This window comes from Bos javanicus, chromosome 15, assembly GCF_032452875.1.
Source record: "Bos javanicus breed banteng chromosome 15, ARS-OSU_banteng_1.0, whole genome shotgun sequence".
Lineage (NCBI taxonomy): Eukaryota > Metazoa > Chordata > Mammalia > Artiodactyla > Bovidae > Bos > Bos javanicus.
This window is the reverse complement of record NC_083882.1, coordinates 78,527,003-78,538,993: the sequence shown is the minus strand read 5'-3', so window position 1 is coordinate 78,538,993 and position 11,991 is coordinate 78,527,003. Positions and strand designations below refer to the sequence as shown.

The 11,991-nt window shown below is 35.7% G+C and overlaps 1 protein-coding gene across 1 annotated transcript; it reads right to left on the bottom strand.

The window, feature by feature from the left end:
• Positions 1-8,324: 8,324 nt before the first annotated feature.
• LOC133261419 (olfactory receptor 4A47-like) lies at positions 8,325-9,361 on the bottom strand. The gene has a single exon (XM_061439901.1). It carries the CDS (start codon positions 9,284-9,286, stop codon positions 8,357-8,359), a length of 930 nt encoding a protein of 309 aa, XP_061295885.1. The 5' UTR covers positions 9,287-9,361; the 3' UTR covers positions 8,325-8,356.
• Positions 9,362-11,991: the final 2,630 nt, after the last annotated feature.

Sequence of the window (11,991 nt, the reverse complement as noted above, 5' to 3'; positions counted from 1 at the left end):
GTCTCCTTTGCTGCCCTTCACATAGGATCATCAGTACTATCTTTCTAGATTCCATATATATACTTTAATACACAATATCTATTTCTGACTTAATTCACACTTATAATAGGCTCTAGCTTAATCCACCTCATTAGAACTGACTTAAATGCGTTCCTTTTATAACTGAGTAATTATTCCATTGGATATGTATACTACAACATTCTTATCCATTCACCTGCCAATTAACATCTAGGAATCCAATGACATAATTGCTAAATTAAATTTTCTATTTTTTAATATTCAATATTTATTTTATATTGGATTATAGCTGACTAACAACATTAGCTTCAGGTGTTCAGCAAAGTGAGTGAGTTGTACATATACACGTACCTATTATTGTTGAAATTCTTTTCCCATTTAGGTTATTATAGTATGTTGAATAGAGTTCCCTGTGCTATATATGGTAGATCCTTGTTGGTTATCATTTTAAATATACTAGGGTGTATTGTCAATACCCAAGTATTATGTAATCAACTCAATCAACATTGAGTATCTACCATAGGCCAGGCATTGTTCTAAGTACTCAGGATTCATCAATAAACAAAGCAGGCGTGAAATAAGTTTGGAGTCTGAAAATCAGATTTTAGGTGCAAGAGAGCAAACATTTTTGAAGTATTTTGTGCTCCTCCAGACTAGCTCAGATTGCCTGGTTATTCAGGGGAGGAGGGCATTTTATAATATGAAAATTCCTTCCCTACAAAGCAGTGGGAACATACACCCAGATTACACACCACAGATTGGACTTCAACTCCACTCTGCAGAGATACCAAAGTGACTGACGAAACACTGAGTGCGGTGGGTTTACCCTCAGAGTGGCAGGGAATAAATTATGCTACGTGGAAGCGTGATGACTTAAATAGAAACTGTAATGAGTCATAGTAAAATAAACGTTTGCATTTCAAAAAAACTTTCGAACTGTATTATAACAAACTCTTTTTTTCAATATTCCATGCCTACTTTTTGTCTGTCCGTTTGTCTGTTTTGGTGTGGCTTTTTTATGTGTGTGGCTGTGTGGTATACCTTGTGGGATTCTAGTCCTTCTACCAGGGGCTGAACACAGGCCCTTGGCAATGACAGCGTGTAGTCCCAACCTCTGGACTGGCAGGGAATTTCCAAATCCTAACTAATTCTGACAGTAAATAAATGTAAACTGCCAACTGGGTAATACACAAACCTAAACATAATGTTATAATGGTAAATCATTCTCTACCTGGAACTTGCCTCTGTGTGGCTATATGTCAAAATCAGCAAGCTTTTGTTAAGTAGTGTACAGTTGTCTTCAATCATAAAATTGTATTTTCTCATATAGATCAATGGAATAAAATAGAAAGCCCAGAGATAAATCCACACACCTATGGACACATTATCTTTGACAAAGGAGGCAAGACTATGCAATGGAGAAAAGACAATCTCTTTAACAACTGGTGCTGGGAAAACTGGTCAACCTTTTGTAAAAGAATGAATCTAGAACACTTTCTAACACCATGCAAAAAAAATAAACTCAAAATGGATTAAAGATCTAAATGTAAGACCAGAAACTATAAGACTCCTAGAGGAAAACATAGGCAAAACACTCTCTGACATAAATCACAGCAGGATCCTCTATGACCCACCCCCAGAGTAATGAAATAAAGGTAAAAATTAACAAATGGTACCTAATTAAACTTAAAAGCTTTTGCACAATGAAGGAAACTATAAGCAAGGTAAAAGGACAGCCTTCAGAATGGGAAAAAAAATAATAGCAAATGAAGCAATGGACAAACAACTAATCTCAAAAACATACAAGCAATTCATGCAGCTCCATACCAGAAAAATAAATGGCCCTATCAAAAACTGGGCCAAAGAACCAAGCAGACATTTCTCCAAAGAAGACATACAGATGCCTAACAAACACGTGAAAAGATGCTCAACATCACTACTGTCAGAGAAATGCAAATCAAAACCACAGTGAGGTACCATTTCACACCAGTCAGAATGGCTGCTATCAAAATGTCTACAAACAATAAATGCTGGAGAGGGTGTGGAGAAAAGGGAACCCTCTTACACTGTTGGTGGGAATGCAAACTAGTACAGCCACTATGGAGAACAGTGTGGAGATTCCTTACAAAACTGGAAATAGAACTGCCATATGACCCAGCAATCCCACTGCCGGGCATACACACCGAGGAAATCAGAATTGAAAGAGATGCATATACACCAATATTCATCACAGCACTGTTTACAATAGCTAGGACATAGAAGCAACCTAGATGTCCATTGGCAGACAAATGGATAAGAAAGCCATGGTACATATACACAATGGAATATTACTCAGCTATGAAAAACAATACATTTGAATCAGTTCTAATGAGGGTGGATGAAACTGGAGGCTATTATACAGAGTGAAGTGAGCCAGAAAGAAAAACACTAATACAAGATATTGATATATATATATGGAATTTAGAAAGATGGTAACAATGACCCTATATGCAAGACAGCAAAAGAGACACAGATGTAAAGAACAGACTTTTGGACTCTGTGAGACAAGGTGAGGGTGGGATGATTTGAGAGAATAGTATTGAAACATGTACATTACCATATGTGAAATAGATCGCCAGTCCAGTGTCGATGCATGAGACAGGGTACTCAGGGCTGGTGCACTGGGAGAACCCTGAGGGATGGGATGGGAAGGGAGGTGGCAGCGGGTTTCAGGATGGGGAACACATGTACACCCTTGGCTGATTCATGTCAAAGTATGGCAAAAACCACTTCTATATTATATAGTAATTTACTATATTGTAAAGTAGTTAGCTATCAATTAAAATAAATAAATATATTAAAAATAAAATAAAAATTGTATTTTCTCTTTTCCATTTTAAAGACAAACTCACTTTTTATAGTTATGATTATTTCCCAAAGACACTTTATCATCCCAGAACTTCCTCATAGCATTTTCACGTCTAAATTTCTGAGCTTGAAGTTTAAGAAGTTTAACAAGGGCCTTATCATGATATAAAATGTACCCAAGCCTTGGATACAAATGTACAAATAAGCAGCGCACAAAAACTAAGATGACCACAGTGATGTGAGAGACACAGGTGAAGAGAACTTTGCATCTCCCCTCCAAGCTATCTCTCTAGGGAGGACAAGATGACCACATAGGAGACCAACAAGGGAAAATATTTTAATGGATAAATGAAGCAATGATTGGCAGCAACAGAGACCAAGGATGTGAATTCCATGCAGACACGTTTCAACAAAGCATTTAAGGCACACAAGAATGGTCTTTGACATTGAACCACAGACAGGCAGCCACACTATGAAGGTCTGTGTGGTTGCAAGTACAACCCTCCAGCTCCTATTACTTGAAAGAGGAAGCCACACCCCTGTCACTCATGATGGTTTCACAGTCCGGGGCTTTGCAGATGGTCACATAGTGCTCATTGGCAACCACTATGGGCGGGAAGATCTAAGCAGCAAAAGATGCTCAGCAAAGACATTAGTCCTGGACTTACTGAAGGAGATGATTGCTTTCTTACAGCAGGTGTCAGTTGGTATTTCAAAGTCATAGATGAAGAACAGCAGATGTCCACAAGGGACAGAAACACAAGCAGGAACTGTAATTCCTGCTTTACCCAAATTTACAAAATGTGACTTTTAACTGAAAACATCTTTCATACCTGAAAGTGAAGTCGCTCAGTCGTGTCCAGCTCTTAGCAACCCCGTGGACTGCAGCCCACCAGGCTCCTCCATCCATGGGATTTTCCAAGCAAGAGTACTGGAGTGGGGTGCCATCACCTTCTCTGTACCTTCTTCATACCTGGGTCAAGTTTAAAACTCTAAAGACATCAACTCCTCTAAAATGACCCTTCTTAAAATGAATCTTATTGAAAATAATAACTGAATATTATTTTGTGACTAAACTATTTTAAATTTATTTTAACTTCATTTTAAACTCAGAGGAGGCAATGGCAACCCACTTCAGTACTCTTGCCTGGAAAATCCCATGGACAGAGGAACCTGGTAGGCTGCAGTCCATGGGGTCACTAGGAATCGGACATGACTGAGTGACTTCACTTTCATTTTTCACTTTCATGCATTGGAGAAGGGAATGGCAACCCACTCCAGTGTTCTTGCCTGGAGAATCCCAGGGAAGGGGAAGCCTGGTGGGCTGCCATCTAGGGGGTGGCACAGAGTCGGACACGACTGAAGCAACTTAGTAGCATCAGCATTTTAAACTATACTATTTATCTTATTTATATTCAATTTATTATTTTATTTGCAATGATTTGGAACAGAGATATACAAGCCTAGGCATACCTCTGAAAAAGAATAGTAACAGGGGACTGCTAGTCTCTTTACTTATCAAAATCTGTTATATATCATAGCAGTTATATTATGTGCCAATCTACACATGAATAAAGAGATCAATGAAAAAGAATAGAGTCTTGAATTAGATCCAAATACATTGGACTTCAGGATACAATAGTCAGGATTTTAAGTCAATGGCAGTTCTATTTCCAGTTTTTTAAGGAATCTCCACACTGTTCTCCATAGCGGCTGTACTAGTTTGCATTCCCATCAACAGTGTAAGAGGGTTCCCTTTTCTCCACACCCTCTCCAGCATTTATTGCTTGTAGACTTTTGGATTGCAGCCATTCTTACTGGCGTGAAATGGTACCTCATTGTGGTTTTGATTTGCATTTCTCTGATAATGAGTGATGCTGAGCATCTTTTCACGTGTTTGTTAGCCATCTGTATGTCTTCTTTGGAGAAATGTCTATTTAGTTCTTTGGCCCATTTTTTGATTGGGTCGTTTATTTTTCTGGACTTGAGCTGCAGGAATTGCTTGTATATTTTTGAGATTAGTTGATTTTCAGTTACTTCATTTGCTATTATTTTCTCCCATTCTGAAGGCTGTCTTTTCACCTTGCTTATAGTTTCCTTTGTTGTGCAGAAGCTTTTAATTTTAATTAGGTCCCACTTGTTTATTTTTGCTTTTGTTTCCAATATTCTGGGAGGTGGGTCATAGAGGATCCTGCTGTGATGTATGTCAGAGAGTGTTTGGCCTCTGTTCTCCTCTAAGAGTTTTATAGTTTCTGGTCTATGTTTAGATCTTTAATCCATTTTGAGTTTATTTTGGTATATGGTGTTAGAAAGTGTTCTAGTTTCATTCTTTTACAAAAGGTTGACCAGTTTTCCCAGCACCACTTGTTAAAGAGATTGTCTTTAATCCATTGTATATTCTTGCCTCCTTTGTCAAAGATAAGGTGTCCATAAGTGTGTGGATTTATCTCTGGGCTTTCTATTTTGTTCCATTGATCTATATTTCTGTCTCTGTGCCAGTACAATACTGTCTTGATGACTGTGGCTTTGTAATAGAGACTGAAGTCAGACAGGTTGATTCCTCCAGTTTCATTCTTCTTTCTCAAAATAGCTTTGGCTATTCGAGGTTTTTTGTATTTCCATACAAATTGTGAAAGTATTTGTTCTAGCTCTGTGAATAATACCATTGGTAGCTTGATAGGGATTGCATTGAATCTACAGATTGCTTTGGGTAGTATACTTATGTTCACTATATTGAAATTCACTTCCAATCCATGAACATGGTATATTTCTCCATCTATTAGTGTCCTCTTTGCTTTCTTTCACCAGTGTTTTATAGTTTTCTATATATAGGTCTTTAGTTTCTTTAGGTAGATATATTCCTAAGTAGTTTATCCTTTTCATTGCAATGGTGAATGGAATTGTTTCCTTAATTTTTCTTTCTATTTTCTCATTATTAGTGTATAGGAATGCAAGAGATTTTTGTGTGTTGATTTTATATCCTGCAACTTTACTATATTCATTGATTAGCTCTAGTAATTTTCTGGTGGAGTCTTTAAGGTTTTCTACATAGAGGATCATGTCATCTGCATCAGTGAAAGTTTTACTTCTTCTTTTCCAATTTGGATTCCTTTTATTTCTTTTTCTGCTCCTGCCTTATGACCCAGCAATCCCACTGCTGGGCATACACACAGAGGAAACCAGAATTTAAAGAGACACATGTACCCCAATGTTCATTGCAGCACTGTTTATAATAGCCAGGACATGGAAGCAACCTAGATGTCCATCAGCAGATAAATGGATAAGAAAGCTATGGTACATATACACAATGGAGTATTACTTAGCCATTAAAAAGAATACATTTGAATCAGTTCTAATGAGGTGGATGAAACTGGAGCCTATTATACAGAGTGAAGTAAGCCAGAAAGAAAAACACCAATACAGTATACTAACGCATATACGTGGAATTTAGAAAGATGGTAATGATAACCCTGTATGCGAGACAGCAAAAAAGACACAGATGTATAGAACAGTCTCTTGGACTCTGTGGGCGAGGGAGAGGGTGGGATGATTTGGGAGAATGGCACTGAAACATGTATAATATCATATAAGAAATGAGTCACCAGTCCAGGTTTGATGCAGGATACAGGATGCTTGGGGCTGGTGCACTGGGATGAACCAGAGGGATGGTACGGGGAAGGAGGTGGGAGGAAGGTTCAGGATGGGAAGCATGTGTACACCCGTGGAGGATTCCTGTTGATGTATGGCAAAACCAATACAATATTGTAAAGTAATTAACCTCCAAAATAAATAAATTTAAATTAAAAAACAATTTTTTTAAATCAATGGCAAAAAGATCTTTGCGTGACCATTTGAAAGAAACCTAAAATTTAGAGAAACAACTAAAAATTCAATCCATATTTATCTCCTACAGCAAAATTAATTCAAGACAAATCAAAAGTTTCCATATGATATCAAAAATGTTTTAAAAATTAAATACTTAAATTAAATTTAAATTCTTTAAAAAAAGAATTGAAAAATTGTCAAAAGTGAAATGAAAAAATTCTTCATAAGCAATATACAAAAAACCTGAATATAAAGTATAAAAATATTAAATGCAAAAAGCACTCTACACAGGATAAAAATGTAAGAACATATAACCAGAAAATATTAATTATATATACAATGTAAAAGAGATCATTTCTTTAATATATAATCTCATAAAAATCCAAAATTGAATGCAGTAAAGACATACATATAAAATATCCACCAAAAAATAAATACAACACAAGTTAAATGTATTGAATGATGCCCAGCTAAATTATATCAAAGGGGTAGCAAAGTATAAAAATAACTTTAATCAGTTGTTATAAATATTTGTCAGGTACTGGTCTTGAAAATATGGACAAATGAATTCTCACTGACAGAGGACAAGACTGTAGTTGTTATACAACCTCCAGAAAAATAGTTTGTCAATAACTATCGATATCAACATTTTAAATGCGTGTGTTACCTGATCATTGATTCAAATATCAAATCAACAATTTTATGCCTTAGTATTCATATTTGCACATATTCAAAACCATATATTTATTTGAAAACTGCTTATCATAAAAAAGTTTAAAAGCACATGAAAAGGAATGGGTATATGAATTTTAATATAAATTTATAAGAAGTATTGTGAAACATGAGAAAAGTTAAGGAATATGTTTGAGCTGGCATTGAAATAGCTTTAAGATGTGACATAGTAAAAGCAAGTGTGATATATATAGAAAAAGCAAATATATATATATATGGCAAATACACTGGCATTTGCAAAGATTTTTAGTAGATGAAAATTAAGAAAAAAAATTAGATTCTACCTCTTAGCATGAAGATTGGAAAATATTGAGAGAAAAGAGAGAAATTTGTTTGGCACTTCACCCCATATTATTTGGTTTTATTTATGTTGTTTATTATTATCTATTTTACTTCAATTATCTTGTGAACACTAACAGTATTAAAGTAAAAATTTTGTGAATAATGCAACTGAAATATACTAACAAAGGGACTTATATAGAATTAAATATTTTACATTTGTTTACAATTTTTAATTGTAAAAATTAAAGAGTTTACTTAAATTACAAGAAACTAAATAAAAATAACTGTCTCTGAAAAAGAGTAAAAAAGCTAAACGCATAAACTGAATAAAAATCAGTGTTACTATATAATAGTTTTCCCACTTAATCATTATTTATTATTAACTCCTTATCATACAGGCATTATACATTTCTAGGTACAGTGATAAAGAAGTAATTATGGACCTTATGTTCTAGTATGGAGGAAACTATTATTAATAGCACAGCTGTATAATTGTAATCTTTAATCACAATTATCATAATATCTTTGAAGACAGAGAAATTTTCTTTTTAAAGAAAAAATTTTTAATCAGAATCAAATTTTAAAATGATTTCTACATTCTAAGGAAATGGAACCTGCTGTCAAATGGCTCCCTTCATGGTAGATGATGCACTTATTTATTATGAGATACGATGTTTCTTCTCCAGAGCTTCTTCATAGCATTAGTCAACTCAGAATTTCTTAGACTATAGATAAATGGGTTCAGCATGGGGCTTATGACTGTATAAAACACACTCACAGATTTGTCAATGGGGAAAGTTTTAGCAGGTCTTGCATACATGAAAATGCAGGGAACAAAGAAGCAGGCAACCACAGTGATGTGGGAACCACAGGTCTGGAGGGCTTTCCCCCTCCCTTCCTGACTCAGGTTCTTCAGAGAGTGCAGGATGACTCCATAGGAGACGAGCAAGAGCAGAAACACTACAGTGCAGATCAGTCCTCCATTGGCCACAACTAAGATGCCAGTGACATAGGTGTCAGTACAGACGAGTTCCAATAAGGGGTACATGTCACACATAAAGTGATCAATGACATTCGGGCCACAGAATGGGAGCCCATAAATAGTGCTAAGTTGAATAATTGAGTGCAGAAAACCTCCAACCCAGGACACCACCAGCAGCACAACACACACCCTCTGCCTCATGATCACCAAGTAATGCAAGGGCTTACAGATGGCCACATAGCGGTCATAGGCCATCACCAGCAGAAGGAAGATCTCTGAACCACCTAAAAAGTGCTCTGTAAACAGCTGGGTCATGCAAGATTCAAAGGATGTGTTTTTTCCCCCAAATAACAGCTCTGAAATCAATCTGGGGGTGATAGAAGTGGAGTAAGTGACATCCATACAGGATAAGCTAGCAAGAAAAAAGTACATCGGTGAGTTCAGGGTCTCACTGACAGCTATAGTCACTATAATAAGAAGGTTGCCCACCAGAGTCAAAAGGTAGATGAACAGGAACAAAATGGAAAGGACCTTCTGCTCCTTTGGATTCTGTGTGAGGCCCAGAAGGACAAAGTAGGTTACATTATTTCTTGATTCCATCTGATCCGGACAGGAGCTGACTTCACATATTAAAGCAGTTTACCTAAGAAAAACAAGGAGGGGAACACTTAAAGGGAAAAAGGTGCTCAAATGTATAAAAATAACTTTTAATTTATCCATTCATTGGAAGAACATGTATTTTTGTCTAATGTGTCATAGACATTTTGATTACCAAATTGAATAAGACATAGTTTTTTGTTTTCTGTTTTTTGTTTGTTTTAACCTCAGTGATATGACACAGAATGAAAAAGCAAGCAATTCCAGACACGTGTATTAAGTTCCATTAAATTCACACAGTGCTGAAGAGTCACAATATAGGAATATGTCAAATGAGTATCACAGAAGACTTTCAAGAGGAAGCAGTACTTGAGCTGAGTGTATAAAATAATTGAAAGTATAAAGAAATAGGAAGAGAAAGCCATGAAAAGGTGCAGCATTTATAGACACAAAGTGTAATATATGAGACACACTTAAGGTAATACATGTAATCAATGGGTAGATGAATGTGTGAATAGAAGATCCTTGTCCTGAATTGTCTCTAACCTCACTGACACTTCTTAGGTCTTTAGGTGCATATTTCCCTTTTCTGACCAATAAGTTAGACTGCAGCAGTCTAATTTTGCATCTCCAACCCCTAAATTTCAAACATCTCTAATTTTTATATCAAATCGAATAGCAATTTACTATTTGTAAAACTAACTTCTGAATTTTCCACAATACACATGAGCATTTTCTAAACAAAATTTAAAGAGGCATTCCTTATTTATCTCATTAAATACTATAATTTTCCATGTTATTGTTCAGAGACAAAATTTTAGTGTTCTTTACTCATTCGTTACTCTCATAAAATTTAAATAAATCCTACTAACTCTACTTTCAAAATATATCACAGATTTGATCATTCCCTACTTAATTTCTTCCAGGTCCACCATAATAGCCTCCTACTAAGTCTCTCCACATTTATATTGGCCTCAAAAGCTGGTTCTCCTGAAGCAGCCCTAACTGTCCTTTTTAATCTTATTCTGATAACATCACTCTACTTCTCCAAACTCCTACAGTATATTCCAATCACACACTCATAGTGTAATGCAACGCACTTAATATTTACAGTAGCAAGAACTGTAATCCTTGTTTCAGAAGTGAAGAAATTAAGGCTCAGAATATCTAATTCATTTTCTCAAGTACACATTTTTAAGTCATATACCTAGAATTGAATCTAAGTTTGATTTACTCTAAGTAACTTACTCTCTTATATAACAAAGAAAGTCTCACAACTATGAGCCTGGTTCCCAGTATTTAATATCAGTCTTACCTTCTGGACGCTTGTTCAGAACCTGAAGAATAACTTGAAGTTACTCATAAACACTTGGAATTATTTTTCATCCAGTTTGACAAAGAGGGCAAAAGGCCACCTTATCACTTGAGCATATAGTTTATTTGACTGTCTGTCCATTTGCTTCATGGAGTCTTCTGATTATTCAGATTTTTATATGCAGTGTAGATTATTTGAAAGGAATACCATGGTGCACACACTGAAAAACAAGTTTATTACATTAGGAAACATATCAAAATGCCAAGCAAATCCTACATATACATAGAAGAAATTAACTAGTTATTTGGCAGGGAAATTTTTCACAAGTAACTTCTTTCCTACTAACTTCAAAAAGAAAAATAGCATTTGACTGTTCAGTTCTTTTCACTCTGTCATATTAACATGACCAGACTCGTTGACTGAAATTTTGAAAGACATTCCCATGATACTTTCTAAATCATGCTATAAGTCTAAGAATGGACCTCCTGAAATTGTTATGCCAGGTACTAAGTGAATAGGATCTTCTTTCTATTAGGGGTGAAGATCGTGGGCTATTTCATCCCTTCCAGCTGCAATTATCACTGAATCTTGGAATGTGTCCAAGGCTGATTCTTGTTTAATTAATTCACTTGGATTTTCCACAAAGGTTTTAAGGAACATCTGTAGGGGCTTTCCTGATGGCTCAGTGGTGAAGAATTCACTTGCCAATGCATAAGATGCAGGTTTGAGCCCTGGGTTGAGAAGATTCCCTGGAGAAGGAAATAGCAAACCATTCCAGTATCCTTGCCTGGGAAATCTCATGGACAGAGGAGCCTGGCAAGCTACAGTCCATGGGGTGGCAAAAGAATTGGACATGACCTAGGAACTAAACAACAACGAAAAATATGTGAAGATATTACTAGAGCAAATCACATAATTAATATCAGAAAGGTATAACATGCAAAAAAAGTAGCTTTAGAATCGTTATGAGGCTGCTGCCAATGAGATAAAATATAGATGCACTCATTTTGATCTACTGGACTTAATATATTCTCCCCTGCCATGGAAAGAATATCTTTCCTTTTATTCAATACTAGATTTAATCACCTTAAAATTTGGTTCAGTTCAGTCAGTTCAGTTCAGTCTCTCAGTCGTGTCCAACTCTTTGCAATCCCATGAATTGCAGCACACCAGGCCTCCCTGTCCATCACCAACTCCCGGAGTTCAGTCAAACTCACGTCCATCAAATCGGTGATGCCATCCAGCCATTTCATCCTCTGTCGTCCCCTTTAAATAAATAAAACTATACTAAAAATAAAATTAAATGCTTTATTTTTTTGTTTTTTTTCAAAATGTTTTGTTTTATTTTATTTTTAATATAAATGTATTTACTTTAATTGGAGGCTAATTACTT